Source organism: Coregonus clupeaformis, chromosome 24 (assembly GCF_020615455.1).
Source record: "Coregonus clupeaformis isolate EN_2021a chromosome 24, ASM2061545v1, whole genome shotgun sequence".
In the NCBI taxonomy this organism is placed as follows: Eukaryota; Metazoa; Chordata; class Actinopteri; order Salmoniformes; family Salmonidae; genus Coregonus; species Coregonus clupeaformis.
This window is the reverse complement of record NC_059215.1, coordinates 24,886,933-24,907,416: the sequence shown is the minus strand read 5'-3', so window position 1 is coordinate 24,907,416 and position 20,484 is coordinate 24,886,933. Positions and strand designations below refer to the sequence as shown.

General features: G+C 40.5%; 2 protein-coding genes across 5 annotated transcripts in view; one reads left to right on the top strand and one right to left on the bottom strand.

The window, feature by feature from the left end:
* The first annotated feature begins 57 nt into the window (after positions 1-57).
* Positions 58-11,738, top strand: lzic (leucine zipper and CTNNBIP1 domain containing). Its single transcript, XM_041846334.2, has 7 exons — positions 58-181; positions 484-593; positions 2,407-2,542; positions 7,346-7,444; positions 7,736-7,831; positions 8,128-8,209; positions 8,316-11,738. Exons 2-7 carry the CDS (start codon positions 493-495, stop codon positions 8,372-8,374), a joined length of 573 nt encoding a protein of 190 aa, XP_041702268.1. The 5' UTR covers positions 58-181; positions 484-492; the 3' UTR covers positions 8,375-11,738.
* A 1,849-nt stretch (positions 11,739-13,587) lies between these two features.
* Positions 13,588-20,484, bottom strand: part of clstn1 (calsyntenin 1) — an 81,000-nt gene continuing 74,103 nt past the window's right edge. For all 4 annotated transcript variants that reach the window (XM_045207115.1, XM_041846335.2, XM_045207114.1 and 1 more), the window contains one exon: positions 13,588-13,859. In XM_045207115.1, the coding sequence (XP_045063050.1) occupies positions 13,665-13,859 (195 nt within the window). In that variant the 3' untranslated portion in view covers positions 13,588-13,664. The remainder of the gene's footprint in view (positions 13,860-20,484) is intronic.

Below are 20,484 nucleotides of genomic sequence, written 5' to 3'. Positions count from 1 at the left end.
AAATTCTGGATCCCTTCTATCCATGACTACGGACAAGAGCTACGTTCACAACTCCCACACACACTCCCAAACGTTTTTACAGGAATTTTTTAACACATTTCATGGAGAAGTATTCAAAGATATGTTCACCTCTTCCCTAAGTTGATTGTGTTGAGACGATTTCTATTGTTGTAACGATCAGGTGAGGAGGATTTATTTGATTTTTTTTTCCAGGCCAGCAGCTAGCCAACTACAACCACAGGACAATATATTTTGAATATTCTATTCTAAATGTGTTTCTAATCTACTACACTAAACAAACAACCTGGCCCAGACAGATGTATCTGGTGGCCAGTGGTAACAAGGTAGCTAACTACAGTAGCTAGCTAATAGCGAATGTTCTTGTCAAATGATAGACAGCTCCGTTGTGTTTGTAACTAGCTAGTTAATCCACAAGTGATACATGAAATTGAACTGTTTTCTCACTAAATGTGATATTTGCAGGGTGGCAGCATGGCTTCTCGTGGCAAATCAGAAACTGGGAAACTAAAACAAAACATGGAGGAGCAACTAGACAGATTGATGCAACAGCTCCAAGATTTGGAAGAGTGCAGGTACCCTCATCATCAGTCATTTCTAACTGTGAACATCATGTGGGTTGTCTGGATGTTCCACGCACAGAACTAGAATGATTCATTCAATGTATTATATTTATATGATTCCTCAAAGTGATACAGTGGGGAAAAAAAGTATTTAGTCAGCCACCAATTGTGCAAGTTCTCCCACTTAAAAAGATGAGAGAGGCCTGTAATTTTCATCATAGGTACACATCAACTATGACAGACAAATTGAGAAAAAAAAATCCAGAAAATCACATTGTAGGATTTTTAATAAATGTATTTGCAAATTATGGTGGAAAATAAGTATTTGGTCACCTACAAACAAGCAAGATTTCTGGCTCTCACAGACCTGTAACTTCTTCTTTAAGAGGCTCCTCTGTCCTCCACTCGTTACCTGTATTAATGGCACCTGTTTGAACTTGTTATCAGTATAAAAGACACCTGTCCACAACCTCAAACAGTCACACTCCAAACTCCACTATGGCCAAGACCAAAGAGCTGTCAAAGGACACCAGAAACAAAATTGTAGACCTGCACCAGGCTGGGAAGACTGAATCTGCAATAGGTAAGCCGCTTGGTTTGAAGAAATCAACTGTGGGAGCAATTATTAGGAAATGGAAGACATACAAGACCACTGATAATCTCCCTCGATCTGGGGCTCCACGCAAGATCTCACCCCGTGGGGTCAAAATGATCACAAGAATGGTGAGCAAAAATCCCAGAACCACACGGGGGGACCTAGTGAATGACCTGCAGAGAGCTGGGACCAAAGTAACAAAGCCTACCATCAGTAACACACTACGCCAGAGGGACTCAAATCCTGCAGTGCCAGACGTGTCCCCCCTGCTTAAGCCAGTACATGTCCAGGCCCGTCTGAAGTTTGCTAGAGTGCATTTGGATGATCCAGAAGAGGATTGGGAGAATGTCATATGGTCAGATGAAACCAAAATATAACTTTTTGGTTAAAACTCAACTCCGTCGTGTTTGGAGGACAAAGAATGCTGAGTTGCATCCAAAGAACACCATACCTACTGTGAAGCATGGGGGTGGAAACATCATGCTTTGGGGCTGATTTTCTGCAAAGGGACCAGGACGACTGATCCGTGTAAAGGAAAGAATGAATGGGGCCATGTATCGTGAGATTTTGAGTGAAAACCTCCTTCCATCAGCAAGGGCATTGAAGATGAAACGTGGCTGGGTCTTTCAGCATGACAATGATCCCAAACACACCGCCCGGCAACGAAGGAGTGGCTTCGTAAGAAGCATTTCAAGGTCCTGGAGTGGCCTAGCCAGTCTCCAGATCTCAACCCCATAGAAAATCTTTGGAGGGAGTTGAAAGTCCGTGTTGCCCAGCGACAGCCCCAAAACATCACTGCTCTAGAGGAGATCTGCATGGAGGAATGGGCCAAAATACCAGCAACAGTGTGTGAAAACCTTGTGAAGACTTACAAAAAACGTTTGACCTGTGTCATTGCCAACAAAGGGTATATAACAAAGTATTGAGAAACTTTTGTTATTGACCAAATACTTATTTTCCACCATAATTTGCAAATAAATTCATAAAAGATCCTACAATGTGATTTTCTGGATTTTGTTTCCTCATTTTGTCTGTCATAGTTGACGTGTACATATGATGAAAATTACAGGCCTCTCTCATCTTTTTAAGTGGGAGAACTTGCACAATTGGTGGCTGACTAAATACTTTTTTTCCCCCCACTGTACATGTAGCATTAATGGAATTTAGAGCACATCTCTGTACACCCATAGATATTGTTCCTCCATTACCAGGGCTCTCTGTTTATTCTAGAGAAGACCTAGATGAGGAAGAGTATGAGGAGACCAAGAAGGAAACCCTGGAGCAGTTGAGTGAGTTCAATGAGTCTCTGAAGAAGATGGTGACAGGCAACATGACACTGGTGGATGAGCTTGGAGGAATGCAACTGGTAGGGACTTTGGATGACCAGACCTTAGAATTAAGTAGAATACTATGAATATAAATAATATACTTCAGGGGTATCAAACTCATTCCATGGAGGTTCTAGGGTCTGCTGGTTTTTGTTAATTCCTTTAAATGTGTGTCCAATTAAAACCTAGACAACTAGGTGATGGCAGTTCCTAAATAATCAATTATCAATAAAGTGTAAGGAAGGAGCACTTACATTAAAGAACATAATTGGTTAAAGAAAACTGTGATAAATAAAAAAGTATACCAGTTTCATTTAAGGACCAAAAGATTGACAGCCGTCCCATATAGATTGCAAAATAGTTGGGAAGAGATTTTTGACGTACCAATTCCATGGCATAGTGTTTATCAACTGATACGCAAAACGACGCCGGATTCAAAACGTATAATTTTTCAATTTAAATTATTATATAAAATTCTTGCAACCAATAGAATGCTATGTATATGAGGGATACAATCTTCCCAGCTCTGCAGATTTTGCTGCGAAGAGACAGAATCATTAGATCATTTGTTTTGGGACTGTCCATTTGTAGCTTGTTTTGGGACAGGAATGGCTAAAGGATTGCAATATTTACCTGGAGCTAACCCTGCAGATAGCAGTACTGGGTGATCTGAAAAGTCATAGTCAATCGATCAATAATATAATAATACTTTTAGCAAAAATGTTTATTTTCCATTTACAATCTGTAGCAACAATGAGAATAGAAAGGTTCAGAATTTTTGTAAAACATCACAGTACAGTTGAAAAATATATGGCAAATAGAAATCCAATATGGATGGTATTAAGAGATAGATGGGTGGTGTTGAATGGAGTTGAAGGATGGGACTAATAACATCTAACAACAAGCAATAACAACAAGATAACTAATAATGTAAGCATACTGTGTCCATAATGAGCATAATAAGTATATAGGTTATAGGTTGAGAGCTTTTGTGAAAGAGCACAAGATATGGCATATAGAAGCAAACCGGATGGACATCATGAAAATGATCGGAGAGGTTGAGGGTAGAGGAAGTTCAACAGTAAAAACAAACAAAATAGAATTATTGTAAAATTGACTGTTTCCATAAAATGTATATAGTATGTATAAGCTGGAAGTAGAGGCCTAAGCGTTGTTGTTCACTAGTTTACTCCAATTAGGGAAGGGGTGGTGGGGTTGGAAGATAATAAAGGGAAATATATTTTTTTAAAGGATGTGTATGTATGTATGTACAGTGGGGAGAACAAGTATTTGATACACTGCCGATTTTGCAGGTTTTCCTACTTACAAAGCATGTAGAGGTCTGTAATTTTTTTATCATAAGTACAGTTCAACTGTGAGAGACGGAATCTAAAACAAAAATCCAGAAAATCACATTGTATGATTTTTAAGTAATTAATTTGCATTTTATTGCATGACAAACGTATTTGATACATCAGAAAAGCAGAACTTAATATTTGGTACAGAAACCTTTGTTTGCAATTACAGAGATCATACGTTTCCTGTAGATCTTGACCAGGTTTGCACACACTGCAGCAGGGATTTTGGCCCACTCCTCCATACAGGCCTTCTCCAGATCCTTCAGGTTTCGGGGCTGTTGCTGGGCAATACGGACTTTCAGCTCCCTCCAAAGATTTTCTATTGGGTTCAGGTCTGGAGACTGGCTAGGCCACTCCAGGACCTTGAGATGCTTCTTACGGAGCCACTCCTTAGTTGCCCTGGCTGTGTGTTTCGGGTCTTTGTCATGCTGGAAGACCCAGCCACGACCCATCTTCAATGCTCTTACTGAGGGAAGGAGGTTGTTGGCCAAGATCTCGCGATACATGGCCCCATCCATCCTCCCCTCAATACGGTGCTGTCGTCCTGTCCCCTTTGCAGAAAAGCATCCCCAAATAATGATGTTTCCACCTCCATGCTTCACGGTTGGGATGGTGTTCTTGGGGTTGTACTCATCCTTCTTCTTCCTCCAAACACGGCGAGTGGAGTTTAGACCAAAAAGCTCTATTTTTGTCTCATCAGACCACATGACCTTCTCCCATTCCTCCTCTGGATCATCCAGATGGTCATTGGCAAACTTCAGACGGGCCTGGACATGCGCTGGCTTGAGCAGGGGGACCTTGCGTGCGCTGCAGGATTTTAATCCATGACGGCGTAGTGTGTTACTAATGGTTTTCTTTGAGAATGTGGTCCCAGCTCTCTTCAGGTCATTGACCAGGTCCTGCCGTGTAGTTCTGGGCTGATCCCTCACCTTCCTCATGATCATTGATGCCCCACGAGGTGAGATCTTGCATGGAGCCCCAGACCGAGGGTGATTGACCGTCATCTTGAACTTCTTCAATTTTCTAATAATTGCGCCAACAGTTGTTGCCTTCTCACCAAGCTGCTTGCCTATTGTCCTGCAGCCCATCCCAGCCTTGTGCAGGTCTACAATTTTATCCCTGATGTCCTTACACAGCTCTCTGGTCTTGGCCATTGTGGAGAGGTTGGAGTCTGTTTGATTGAGTGTGTGAACAGGTGTCTTTTATACAGGTACCTGAGTTCAAACAGGTGCAGTTAATACAGGTAATGAGTGGAGAACAGGAGGGCTTCTTAAAGAAAAACTAACAGGTCTGTGAGAGCCGAATTCTTACTGGTTGGTAGGTGATCAAATACTTATGTCATGCAATAAAATGCAAATTAATCACTTAAATCATACAATGTGATTTTCTGGATTTTTGTTTTAGATTCCGTCTCTCACAGTTGAAGTGTACCTATGATAACCTCTACATGCTTTGTAAGTAGGAAAACCTGCAAAATCAGCAGTGTATCAAATACTTGTTCTCCCCACTGTATGTATGTACAGTGAGGGGAAAAAAAGTATTTGATCCCATGCTGATTTTGTACGTTTGCCCACTGACAAAGAAATGATCAGTCTAAAATTTTAATGGTAGGTTTATTTGAACAGTGAGAGACAGAATAACAACAACAAAATCCAGAAAAACCCATGTCAAAAATTTTATAAATTGATTTGCATTTTAATGAGGGAAATAAGTGTTTGACCCCCTCTCAATCAGAAAGATTTCTGGCTCCCAGGTGTCTTTTATACAGGTAACGAGCTGAGATTAGGAGCACACTCTTACAGGGAGTGCTCCTAATCTCAGTTTGTTACCTGTATAAAAGACACCTGTCCACAGAAGCAATCAATCAATCAGATTCCAAACTCTCCACCATGGCCAAGACCAAAGAGCTCTCCAAGGATGTCAGGGACAAGATTGTAGACCTGGGCTACAAGACCATCGCCAAGCAGCTTGGTGAGAAGGTGACAACAGTTGGTGCGATTATTTGCAAATGGAAGATACACAAAATAACTGTCAATCTCCCTCGGCCTGGGGCTTCATGCAAGTTCTCCCCTCGTGGAGTTGCAATGATCATAAGAACGGTGAGGAATCAGCCCAGAACTACACGGGAGGATCTTGTCAATGATCTCAAGGCAGCTGGGACCATAGTTACCAAGAAAACAATTGGTAACACACTACGCCGTGAAGGACTGAAATCCTGCAGCGCCCTCAAGGTCCCCCTGCTCAAGAAAGCACATACAGGGCCGTCTGAAGTTTGCCAATGAACATCTGAATGATTCAGAGGAGAACTGGGTGACAGTGTTGTGGTCAGATGAGACCAAAATCGAGCTCTTTGGAGGAGGAGGAATGCTGCCTATGACCCTAAGAACACCATCCCCACCGACAAACATGGAGGTGGAAACATTATGCTTTGGGGGTGTTTTTCTGCTAAGGGCACAGGACAACTTCACCGCATCATAGGGATGATGGACAGGGCCATGTACCGTCAAATCTTGGGTGAGAACCTCCTTCCCTCAGCCAGGGCATTGAAAATGGGTCGTGGATGGGTATTCCAGCATGACAATGACCCAAAACACACGGCCAAGGCAACAAAGGAGTGGCTCAAGAAGAAGTACATTAAGGTCCTGGAGTGGCCTAGCCAGTCTCCAGACCTTAATCCCATAGAAAATCTGTGGAGGGAGCTGAAGGTTCGAGTAGCCAAACGTCAGCCTCGAAACCTTAATGACTTGGAGAAGATCTGCAAAGAGGAGTGGAACAAAATCCCTCCTGAGATGTGTGCAAACCTGGTGGCCAACTATAAGAAACGTCTGACCTCTGTGATTTCCAACAAGGGTTTTGCCACCAAGTACTAAGTCATGTTTTGCAGAGGGGTCAAATACTTATTTCCCTCATTAAAATGCAAATCAGTTTGTAACATTTTTTACATATGTTTTTCTGAATTTTGTTGTTGTTATTCTGTCTCTCACTGTTCAAATAAACCTACCATTAAAATTATAGACTGATCATGTCTTTGTCAGTGGGCAAACGTACAAAATCAGCAGGGGATCAAATACTTTTTTTCCCTCACTGTATATATATATATATATATATATATATATATATATATATATATATATATATATATATATATATATATATTTCTTGAGGGGAATAAAAACATTAGGGGGATTGGAAGTGATGCAGACAATTACATTGATGGAAGTTACAATCTATCTGCAATATTAAAGCTGATCTACCCCCTAATTTTCTTTACAATAATAATAATAAAATAAAATATAAAAAGGAAGGAGTGAAAACCTGCAGACACTGCCCTCCAGGGAATGAGTTTGACACCCCTGATCTAATGTATTTCTGTGGGCCATAACACTGTCATATCATAAGAGTGACATAACATCATAACGGTAATGACAAACCATAATGTTGTCATGATGCATGACATGGTAGAACTGTATTTTTCTTCATTAGGCAATCCAGGCTGCCATCAGCCAAGCTTTCAAGACCCCCGAGGTGATCCGAATGTTTGCCAAGAAGCAGCCGGGGCAGTTGAGAACCAGATTAGCAGAGGTTGGTTGGAAGCACTGTTCATCCATGTATTTTATGTACATTATTGTTTGTACATTATTTGATACATTTACCGTAATATAAAAAGTAAGCTTTACATTCTAAAACCTGTTCAGTTCATGGAATGCTTTGAGGGCTGGATTCCCTGACACATATTAAGCCTAGTCGTGGACTAAAAAGCATGGTCAATGGATAATCTCTATGGAAATAGCTTTTTAGTCCAGGACTAAGATTAATCTGTTACTGGTAAACCGCCCCTGAAGGTTTAGCCTAATGGTGTGAAATTCTCTGTAGATGGACCGTGATGTCATGGTGGGAAAACTTTTGAGGGACGTGTACACTCAGCAGAAGGTTGAGATTCTCACTGCCTTGAGAAAACTGGGCGAGAAGGTAAAAGGCCCATTGTACTAGTGTACTGTGATCCCTTCTTAATTTAACTTAAACTTATGATGAATACTGTAAGAGAAAGCGGCATTGAATATTTTGATAACCTGCTATGATGGAATGGTAATTGGTATAACATGTAATGAAATGTAACCATCTGGAATTCAATACATTTTATGCTATATATGTCATTAACTGTCATTTCATTTAGTGACATAATATAACAGGTGTCTTATGACTATGGTGTGGATTAATGTTCTTTCCTCAGTTTCACTCTTCATTTCTCTTTGTTCTTCCTGCAGCTTACAGTCGAAGACGACACTTTTCTGGCTGAAAATGTGACCGCAACTCTCAGCCAATTTGAAAGAATCACTGCAGACCTCGGTGAGCTTTAACTCTACTGCACTTCTCATTTATTTTACGTGTTACTATACCATGAGATCCAACCTCAACAATGTAAACTACTTAACCAGCATCTCACTCTTTTCAGGATCAGAAGACAAGATAATGGCTTTAGCTAGTTCTGGTGTGGAGAAAACCAAGGTATAGAGGGTAATCAGGTGTTGTCCAATGTCTACGATTGTGTTTTAACATCAAGTGTTTCCACCCAATAACAAAGGGCCATATATCATTGATAATTTAACCAATCATGCACTCAGACCATACTTGCTTTTAAAGAGTCAAGTTAAACTTTTGTACATTTATTTTCTTTTTCAGATGATTGTAAAACTTGGTATGCATTTGGTACTAGAGGTTTTGAGTAGAGTAGCCGATTTAGAATTTGAACAGTTGCACTGACAGTCCATGGGTCATCCTTTTTGTTAAGTGTGGCTCAGACATTTTTTGAAGGGTTTAAATTCCGTTTTCATGCTGATTGTCTTCATGGCTAAATCATTTTGTTTCAGCTCTTGGGTTGAATTATTTTTCCTGCATAACTGTTCATGTCAAAATAAATAAATGAACCATTGCAGTGTTTAAAGATGCAAAGCTGGGCTTAAATGTAATTGCATAACACACCAACCTGAACCAGCTCTGATAATTAATTCATAGGAGGCCGAAAATGTCAATCTAAAGTCAGTTTACATGCATCATTTTGGATGTATTGTGTAGTTTGCTTGACATCTGACTACAAAATACTTTCAAAAAATGTAATCATAAGTGGTTTAAGTTGGATCTCTTTATGATTTTTGTATTCCTAATATAAAGTTCAATTTCTCAATCTTCTGTCTCATTAAATATAGTCGGTGGGATTCTATACAGTAGTTCTGTTCTTTCAGCACCAGGGGGCACCATGACCAAATAATCATATTTGTAAGCAATACCAGTGCTCTGATTCCCCGACATTCTTGTAACTGAGTGGATTTGAACCGGGCAAAGCCGGTGGGGGAGGCAAGCCCTGCTCAAATGGACCGGTAATATTGTCAACAATGCAGCATGGTGCATCTTTCAAAACATCTCTTTTCCATAAAATGTATGTTTGAATTTTCATTGGGAAGGCAGATAAAGCGTTTTTATCAAAAGTAATCACTTTTGCATGTGAAAACACGCAATCATACTCATTACTCCACGTGGCTGAAGCAGCAGCTAACCTTTGGCTGAAGCAGCAGTCATGGTTTCACAGAGTTCAAAATGAGCCAGGCTGCATCCTTTTCCATAAGAGTGTACTTGCACACTTCCTCTTATGTACAACCATTGTATTGGTGTAATCATTGGCTAGAGAACGTTTCCACCATGTTGAGGTGTGCAAGTGCACACTTAGGGAAAAGGCAAGGGCATTTAGATACAGCATACCTCAAGTACAGAGAATGACACCAGTCTTAAAAGTGTAAACTCATAATATAGAACAGAACATAATCCAGACACATTTGTACTCCATCTCATCATCCTTTATTTTGTTCACGAGCAAGCATTAACTTCACTACAATTTGCCTTTCAATTGGTAGAAAAGTGAGAGCAGCCCCAACAAGCACAAAAGGAAGCGTTCAACAGTTCTGAAAATATTGTCACCTTCCATTTTTGAGCAAAGATAAAAAATAAACCAAAAATGGTTGAGTGGTGTAGACTTGTGAAAACAGACAATCTGAGAATCAGTAGTATACATGTCCCCTCTCCCACTCAAATCGCACAGTTCCACATGTAATATACACAAAATTGTTGTTTTCAGTTGAAGTGATTCATGCAACATAAACACCCCTTGAATCCCAAAGCTCCTATATGTCTGCTGGATGGACAGTGACATTAATTCAATTCAATGCAAAGGAAAATGTCCAAGGGGCTGATCAAAAGTATCACAGAACTTGACTTGAGAGGCCCAAGCTCAACTGACTGGCGCAAACAGTTGTAAACTCCGGCTCCTTGGAATGGTGGCCGTTCAGTAGTATGTTTGATTTGTACTTTTCAATAAAAAAAATGTTTTAGAGGGAGATGAGATGTTCAGATAGAATGTTAAATTGACAATGGACTGTGACAAAATGAGCGTGAGAAATTTGGAGAGAATAGGATTATACTCTTGTTCTGGTGAATTTCATGCTGCCCTCAACAACTTTGTCTGAAAATCAGGCAATAATACACTGTTCAAATTTACCATTCACTATACACAAATAGGTAACTTTATACCCACATATGCCGGCTAGAGCATTTTAATATTGTACATATTTTTAGAAGTGGATTTCCTCAATATGATTCAGTACAATATCTATAGAGGATACAATATGGTCCTACTTTCGCTACACATAAACACATGACACCTATGTAAAACATGAACTTTTAATAAAACTAGCAGTGGACTATTACAACAAAATTAAATTAAATCACTTCCCCCAGCTCCGTAAGAAATCTAGCATTAAATAGTTACAAAATAAAGTTGCCACAACTAAAAGAGCTTGGATGAGTGTTTTGTTAGTTGTGTTAATTAATGCGCTGTGATCGGCAAAAGGCACTCCCAACTTGGGCCAGCTCGAACATGACCCCCTTATTGGGCCCTAGTCATTTTGAAGGGGAGACGGTTCACCACATTTTGACGGATGACCAATAATAATAAATACATTGGACCTAACAGAAATGCGATTGAGCGACTCCAGACATATGGTTTTGTTCCGCTCAGACATATGGTTTTGTTCAAACCCTCAAAAGTTACTTGGAACTGTCTCCAAAAAATGACTTTATATGAAAAGGTACATTTGTGTTACTTGAGCCATTATGTAATTTGGCCTCTAAAAATAGATTAACATGCAAAGTATAAGACTTCCTTTATAAACCTTTCCAACAGTTTTCCAACTTTGTCATGCCTCACCTTTACTTTGCAATTTGACAAATATTCCCAAAGTCATGCCATTAAACATACTTATGAAAGTTTTGCAGAATGTACATCATTCATTTGGATTCCTAAAACGGTGGAAAACGTTAACCTGTTTGAGGGGTACAAATCCTTTACCACATGTTTCTTTTAAAGGTATTGAGAGATGAACAAGCAGTGATTTCTGAGAGGTGATAGAGGTTAACATCTGACATCGTTTCAATTAATTGTATAAGTTTTATACTAATACCAGAGGGAAAAAAAGTTTACCAAATGTAAACAAATATCTTAGAACAACTCTACAGTACAGTTCCATGTACAATAAAATCTAGTGGCCTACTGCAAAAAAATATTTAATTTGAAAGATTCTAACAACAAAGAAGATTCAATTTTAAAGAGTTCTCATATCACAACAATGTGTCAGCAGTCACTTAAATGTATTCACATTTGTTATTACTTATTTGAAGGTTTCAAAATCCTGTAACTATGCTTAACTGTAATGAGAAAACCTTTAAAAAATGCATCTAATATATTATTATTATTTCAGGTTAAATAGCCATGCCATGAAAAAAATCATTGAAAAAATATTTTGAAATGTTCTCGCATTTCATTTCTCTTCCAAAGAATGACAACAGCCGTGGTATTGAACTGAGCCCTCCTTAAACTAGACTACCCACATGCCTCAGCTCCGTCTGTATGTTGAGATTCGTTCGTGTTTTTGTTCTAATATTTTTGATGCCACGGCAGGACTGGAATATGGCAGGACTTTTTGAAGCTGCAGATGGAGTGTAGTTCTCTGCTGGTCCTAGAAATATTAACATCTACACTCAACGTCAATTGGTTGCGAAACTGCAGAAGCTGGCTGTTTTCTTAGTACCTTTAGCTACATCGGACTGTGGTTTACTGAACGTGATCATCTTGACCTCAAATTACCTTCTGTACAATAACAGACTAGAATGGGAATTAAATACATTGTCGCCTTGAGTACAGCATTGCCACCTGTGCAAGTCAAGCAAAGTAATAATAATTTGGTGGGTGCTTATATTTGTCTCTTTTCATATGTGTGAATTGGAAATTTGTTTTTTGCATATCCCAACTCTCCCTGAAACACCCTCGGAGAGTGGGGTCTCGGGGCCATGGTCTGCCATTATCAACGGCGACCCTGGAGCAATTAAGGTTAAGTGCCTTGCTCAAGGGCACATCGACAATATAGATCACCTTGTCGGCTCTGGGATTCGAACTAGCTATCTTTCGGTTACTGGCCCAACGCTCTAACCGCTAGGCTACCTCCCGCCCTTGTGTATGTGTAGCATGTGAGGAGCCGAACGCAAAATCGACCAGTCCTGTCCCCACTAAGCAAAGAAATAACTACTTCCTTGCAAATGAAAATACAAAATGAGCAACACTTTGCCATAGAAACATCTGTGTACAGTTCTGGGTCTGGGTTTCTCTTCTTGAAGCGGACATTTTGTACAAGTACGACGGAACAGCTTTGCCAAAAAATGTGCAACATGCTATAGCCTTTGTGACACAAATATTCTACACAACGTACTGCGTCTTTTTAGATATTGGACCCCTTTGTTTAGGCCTTCACTAACACATTGACTAATTACATGGTTTCTTCATATTTACAAAATATTAAAAAGCAATTTATTGATCTACACATATGACTTGTTCAAATATCCTCATGCACTAAAAGGAGAAAAATGTAAATATGCGGTCTACGTGTCTGAAGCATCATCTCGTTTCACTCTTCGGACTACAACTCAAGCACACAAAGAAAAAAGAACAGAAAGTCAAAGCTTCTCTCGTTTAGCGGCAAACAAATCGAAAACGGATGTGTAAGGAATATACATTTAAAAAAGTATCCATTTTGAAAGCCTTACATCAGTAAAGAAACTAAACAAAAGTGCAAGGTTGTTTCCTCACGGTAACTCAAAACAAAATGCAAATGTAGGCCAAGTTTTCCCGGGAATAAAACATTATAAATTAAAAAAGTAAGAAATCAGCGATCCGGTGATTACTATACTACACTGAGTACCACCACTAAGATGACGACAGGGAAACCTTGACAATATATCGCTTTTAAGGGAGATTTTTGTTTTGTTTTTACATCATGGCTCCTCGGTAAGGAATCTGTAAGGGTGTGCCCCCACTGGTTAGGAGGGGTAGTGAGGATGAGAACTTGTGTGAGTCGTGTGTTAGCGTGTGTATGTATATGAGTGTGTGTGAGAAGTGTCTATCACAGGAGGCTGCTGAGGGGAGAACCGCTCATAATAATGGCAGGAACAGAGCAAATAGAATGGCATCAAACACCTGGAAACCATGTGTTTTGTTGTATTTGATACCATTCCACTCCTTCTGCTCCAGTCATTACCACGAGCCTGTTCTCCCCAATTCATGTGCCACCAACCTCCTGTGGTGTGTATGTGTGTGTGTATATACGAGTGTGTGTCAGAAGTGTGTGTTTGCATGTGTGTGTGAGAATTGTGTGTTTGCGTGTTCATGTGAAAATGTATGAGTGTGTGTATATGTGCGTGTCTGTTAGTAGGTGAGTGTGGAGTCGTCCCACTCCAGCTGCTGCTGTCTGCTGGCACCCTGCTGGTCCTCTGGCTCTCCAGCCTCCTCATCCTCGCTGCTCTCCGACTCGGCACTTGTGATGTCGTCTTCCTCCTCACCTTCCTCGCTCTCCTCCTCCTCTTCCTCCTCCTCCTCACTGCTGTGTTGGTCCTCGTAAGTCTACCAGAGGAAAGAGGGAGAGGGTCAGTCTTTCACACATTATTAAGTGATTGTGAGAAAGATCTGAAAGAAGTGGAGGAACCTGATGAGCAGATGCGTAGGCTGTACCCAACACTTATGCTGCTGCCATACTGTTTACTATTATTATTTATCTTGATACCAGTCACTTTCTCCTAATCCCCTCCTACATGTACACATCTACCTCAAATACTCCAGTATCCCTGCACATTGTATATTTGGTATTGGCACTGACCCTGTATGTAGCTTCCTCTCTTATTTCTGTGTTTTCTTTATTATACAGTGCCTTCGGAAAGTATTCAGACCCCTTGACTTTTTCCACACTTTGTTACGTTACAGCCTTATTCTAAAATGGATTTTAAAAAATCCTCAGCAATCTACACATAATACCCCATAATGACAAAGCGAGTTTTCGTGTGCATGTGAAAATTTTAGAAACGTATTAAAAGAAAAAAACATAAATATCTTATTTACATAAGTATTCAGACCCTTTGCTATGGGACTAGAAATTGAGCTCAGGTGCATCCTGTTTCCATTGATCATCCTTGATGTTTCTACAACTTGATTGGAGTCCACCTGTGGTAAATTCAATTGATTGGACATGATTTGGAAAGGCACACACCTGTCTATATAAGGTCCCACAGTTGACAGTGCATGTCAGAGCAAAAACCAAGCCATGAGGTCGAAGGAATTGTCCGTAGAGCTCCGAGACAAGATTGTGTTGAGGCAGGAGCAGCATTAATTATCCCCAAGAACACAGTGGTCTCCATCATTCTTAAATGGAAGAAGTTTGGAACCACCAAGACTCTTCCTAGAGCTGGCTGCCTGGCCAAACTGAGCAATCGGGGGAGAAGGGCCTTGGTCAGGGAGGTGACCAAGAACCCGATGGTCACTCTGACAGAGCTCTAGAGTTCCTCTGTGGAGATGGGAGAACCTTCCAGAAGGACATCCATCTCTGTAGCACTCCACCAATCAGGCCTTTATGGTACGAGTGACCATACGGAAGCCACTCCTCAGTAAAAGACACAACAGCCCACTTGGAGTTTGTCAAAAGATACCTAAAGACTCTCAGACCTTGAGAAACAAGATTCTCTGGTCTGATGAAACCAAAATTGAACTCTTTGGCCTGAATGCCAAGCGTCACGTCTGGAGGAAACCTGGCTCCATCCCTACAGTTAAGCATGGTGGTGGCAGCATCATGCAGTGGGGATGTTTTCAGCAGCAGGGACTGGGAGACTAGTCAGGATCAAGGCAAAGATGAACGGAGAAAAGTACAGAGAGATCGTTGATGAAAACCTGCTCCAGAGAGCTCAGGACCTCAGACTGGGGCAAAGGTTCACCTTCCAACAGGACAACGACCCTAAGCACACAGCCAAGACAACCCAGGAGTGGCTTCGGGATAAGTCTCTGAATGTCCTTGAGTGGCCCAGCCAGAGCCTGGACTTGAACCCGATCGAACATCTCTGGAGAGACCTGAAACTAGCTGTGCAGCAATGCTTCCCATCCAACCTGACAGAGCTGGAGAGGATCTGCAGAGAAGAATAGGAGAAACTCCCCAAATACAGGAGTGCCAAGCTTGTAGTGCCATAACCAAGAAGACTTGAGGCTGTAATCGCTGCCAAAGGTGCTTCAACAAAGTACTGAGTAAAGGGTCTGAATACTTATGTAATTGTGATATTTCAGTATTTTATTTGTAATAAATGTGCATAAATGTCTAAAAACCTGTTTTCCTGTCTTTATGGGGTATTGTATGTAGATTGATAAGGGAAAATAACAATTTAATCAATTTTAGAATAAGGCTGTAACGTAACAAAATGTGGAAAAAGTCAAGGGGCCTGAATGCACTAATATATATATATATATACACATATACACACACACAACCGTTCAAAAGTTTGGGGTCACTTAGAAATGTCCTTATTTTCAAAAGAAAATAAATTTCTGTCCATTAAAATGACATCAAATTGATCAGAAATACAGTGTAGACATTGTTAATGTTGTAAATGGCTATTGTAGCTGGAAATGGCTGATTTTTAATGGAACATCTACATAGGCGTACAGAGTCCATTATCAGCAACCATCAGTCCTGTCTTCCAATGGCACATTGTGTTTGCTAATCCACGTTTATCATTTTAAAAGGCTAATTGATCATTAGAAAACCCTTTTGCAATTATGTTAGCACAGCTGAAAACTGTTGTGCTGATTAAAGAAGCAATAAAACTGGCCTTCTTGAGACTAGTTGAGTATCTGGAGCATCAGCAATTGTGGGTTCGATTACAGGATCAAAATGGCCATAAACAAATAACTTTCTTCTGAAACTCAGTCTATTCTTGTTCTGAGAAATGAAGGCTATTCCATGCGAGAAATTGCCAAGAAACTGAAGAACTCGTACAACGCTGTGTACTACTCCCTTCACAGAGGAAAGAGGAGTGGGAGGCCCCGGTGCACAACTGAGCAAGAGCACAAATACATTAGAGTGTCTAGTTTGAGAAACGGACAACTGGCAGCTTCATTAAATAGTACCCGCAAAACACCAGTCTCAACATCAACAGTGAAGAGGCGACTCCGGGATGCTGACCTTCTAGGCAGAGTTGCAAAGAAAAAGCCATATCTCAGACTGGCCAATAAAAATAAAAGATTAAGATGGGCAAAAGAACACAGACACTGGACAGAGGAAGATTGGAAAAAAGTGTTATGGACAGACGAATCGAAGTTTGAGGTGTTCGGATCACAAAGAAGAACATTTGTGAGACGCAGACCAAATGAAAAGATGCTGAAGGAGTACTTGATGCCATCTGTCAAGCATGGTGGAGGCAATGTGATGGTCTGGGGGTTCTTTGGTGGTGGTAAAGTGGGAGATTTGTACAGGGTAAAAGGGATCTTGAAGAAGGAAGGCTATTTTGCAACACCATGCCATACCCTGTGGACGGTGCTTGATTGGAGCCAATTTCCTCCTACAACAGGACCCAAACCACAGCTCCAAACTATGCAATAACTATTTAGGGGAGAAGCAGTCAGCTGGTATTCTGTCTATAATGGAGTGGCCAGCACAGTCACCGGATCTCAACCCTATTGAGCTGTTGTGGGAGCAGCTTGACTGTATGGTACGTAAGAAGTGCCCATTAAGCCAATCCAACTTGTGGGAGGTGCTTCAGGTAGTAGCATGGGGTGAAATCTCTTCAGATTACCTCAACAAATTGACAACTAGAATGCCAAAGGTCTGCAAGGCTGTAATTGCTGCAAATGGTGGATTCTTTGACGAAAGGACACAATTATTATTTCAATTAAAAATCATTTTCTAATCTTGTCAATTACTACATTTCCTATTCATTTTGCTATATTTCCTATTCAAACTCATTTCATGTATGTTTTCATGGAAAACAAGGACATTTCTAAGTGACCCCAAACGTTTGAACGGTGGTGGTAGTAGACAGACAGACAGACACTCACTACCGGTCAAAAGTTTAAGAACACCTACTCATTCAAGGGAATCATTACACCAATTATTTTTCTAACTGTACTGGTGCTCCCAAATAAACATTCTAAGTCGCACAGCAAAAATGTATAAGCATAGGTGACCAAAATTGTTGCACTTTAGAGCTCTGGTCGTAAACAGCAAATAAATACCTGCACGCTGTTGAATACACCCATTATTTTGTTAAATGAATAGTTCAGCAATTTTACATATTAATTCGATGTTCCTTTGCTAACCTTGAAAGCAGTTTACAGACAAGGAAACAAATATATACAGTACCAGTCAAAAGTTTGGACACGCCTACTCATTCAAGGATCTTTCTTTATTTTTACTATTTTCTACATTGTAGAATAATAGTGAAGACATCAAACCTATGAAATAACACATATGGAATCATGTAGTAACCAAAAAAGTGTTAAACAAATCAAAATGTATTTAATATATTTTAGATTCTTCAAAGTAGCCACCCTTTGCCTTGATGACAGCTTTGCACACTCGTGGCATTCTCTCAACCAGCTTCATGAGGTAGTCACCTGGAATGCATTTCAATTAACAGGTGTGCCATGTTAAAAGTTAATTTGTGGAATTTCTTTCCTTCTTAATGCGTTTGAGCCAATCAGTTGTGTTGTGACAAGGTAGGGGTGGTATACAGAACATAGCCCTATTTGGTAAAAGACCAAGTACATATTTTGGCAGGAACAGCTCAAATAAGCAAAGAGAAATGACAGTCCCTCATTACTTTAACATGAAGATCAGTCAATACGGAACATTTCAAGAACTTTGAAAATGTCTTCAAGTGCAGTCGCAAAAACCATCAAGCGCTATGATGAAACTGGCTCTCATGAGGACCGCCACAGGAAAGGAAGACCCAGAGTTACCTCTGCTGCAGAGGATAAGTTAATTAGAGTTACCAGACTCAGAAATTGCAGCCCAAAAAAATTATTCACAGAGTTCAAGTAACAGACACATATCAACATCAACTGTTCAGAGGAGACCTCGTGAACCAGGCCTTCATGGTCGAATTGCTGCAAAGAAACCACTACTAAAGGACACCAATAATAAGAAGAGACTTGCTTGGGCCAAGAAACACAAGCAATGGACATTAGACCGGTGGAAATCTGTCCTTTGGTCTGATGAGTCCAAATGTGAGATTTTTTGTTCCAACCACCGTGTCTATGTTAGACGCAGAGTAGGTGAACGGATGATCTCTGCATGTGTGGTTCCCACCGTGAAGCACGGAGGAGGTGGTGTGATGGTGTGGGTGTGCTTTGCTGGTGACACTGTCTGTGATTTATTTAGAATTCAAGGCACACTTAACCAGCATGGCTACCACAGCATTCTGCAGCGATACGCCATCCCATCTGGTTTGCGCTTAGTGGGACTATCATTTGTTTTTCAACAGGACAATGACCCAACACACCTCCAGGCTGTGTAAGAGCTATTTGACCAAGAAGGAGAGTGATGGAGTGCTGCATCAGATGACCTGGCCTCCACAATCACCCGACCTCAACCCAATTGAGATGGTTTGGGATGAGTTGGACCGCAGAGTGGAGGAAAAGCAGCCAACAAGTGCTCAGCATTTGTGGGAACTCCTTCAAGATTGTTGGACAAGCATTCGAGGTGAACCTGGTTGAGAGAATGCAAAGAGTGTGCAAAGCTGTCATCAAGGCAAAGGGTGGCTACTTTGAAGAATCTCAAATATAAAATATATTTTGATTTGTTTAACACTTTTTTGGTTACTACATGATTCCATATGTGTTATTTCATAGTTTTGATGTCTTCACTATTATTCTACAATGTAGAAAATAGCACAAATAAAGAAAAACCCTTGAATGAGTAGGTGTGTCCAAACTTTTGACTGGTACCGTACATACAGTTGAAGTCGGAAGTTTACATACACCTTAGCCATATACATTTAAACTCATTCCTGACATTTAATCCTAGTAAATATTCCCTATCTTAGGTCAGTTAGGATCACCACTTTATTTTAAGAATGTGTAATGTCAGAATAATAGTAGAGAGAATGATTTATTTCAGCTTTTATTTCTTTCATCACATTCCCAGTGGGTCAGAAGTTTACATACACTCAATTAGTATTTGGTAGCATTGCCTTTAAATTGTTTAACTTGGGTCAAACGTTTCGGGTAGCCTTCCACAATAAGTTGGGTGAATCTTGGCCTATTCCTCCTGACAGAGCTGGTGTAACTGAGTCAGGTTTGTAGGCCTCTTTGCTGGCACACGCTTTTTCAGTTCTGCCCACAAATTTTCTATAGGATTGAGGTCAGGGCTTTGTGATGGCCACTCCAATACCTTGACTTTGTTGTCCTTAAGCCATTTTGCCACAACTTTGGAAGTATGCTTGGGGTCCATTTGGAAGACCCATTTGCGACCAAGCTTTAACTTCCTGACTGATGTCTTGAGATGTTGCTTCAATGATGCCATCTATTTTGTGAAGTGCACCAGTCCCTCCTGCAGCAAAGCACCACCACAGCATGATGCTGCCACCCCCATGCTTCACGGTTGGGATGGTGTTCTTCGGCTTGCAAGCTTTTCCCTTTTTCCTCCAAACATAACGATGGTCATTATGGCCAAACAGTTCAGACCAGAGATCATTTCTCCAAAAAGTACGATCTTTGTCCCCATGTGCAGTTGCAAACCGTAGTCTGGCTTTTTTATGGCGGTTTTGGAGCAAAGGCTTCTTCCTTGCTGAGCGGCCTTTCAGGTTATGTCGATATAGGACTAGTTTTACTGTGGATATAGATACTTTTGTACCTGTTTCCTCCAGCATCTACACAAGGTCCTTTGCTGTTGTTCTGGGATTTATTTGCACTTTTCACACCAAAGTATGTTAATCTCTAGGAGACAGAACGCGTCTCCTTCCTGAGCGGTATGACGGCTACGTAGTCCCATGGTGTTTATACTTGCGTACTATTGTTTGTTCAGATGAACGTGGTACCTTCAGGCGTTTGGAAATTGCTCCCAAGGATGAACCAGGTCTGCAATTTTTTTTCTGTTTAAAGGTACAGTCAACTTAATGTATGTAAACTTCTGACCCACTGGAATTGTGATACAGTGAATTATAAGTTAAATAACCTGTCTGTAAACAATTGTTGGAAAAATGACTTGTGTCAT

Coding starts and splice junctions, on each gene's coding strand:
- lzic (XM_041846334.2), top strand. CDS start 493: ATGGCTTCTCGTGGCAAATCAGAAACTGGGAAACTAAAACAAAACATG. Junction 2,543..7,345: donor AGCTTGGAGGAATGCAACTG/GTAGGGACTTTG, acceptor TTTCTTCATTAG/GCAATCCAGGCTGCCATCAG. Junction 8,210..8,315: donor AAGAATCACTGCAGACCTCG/GTGAGCTTTAAC, acceptor CACTCTTTTCAG/GATCAGAAGACAAGATAATG.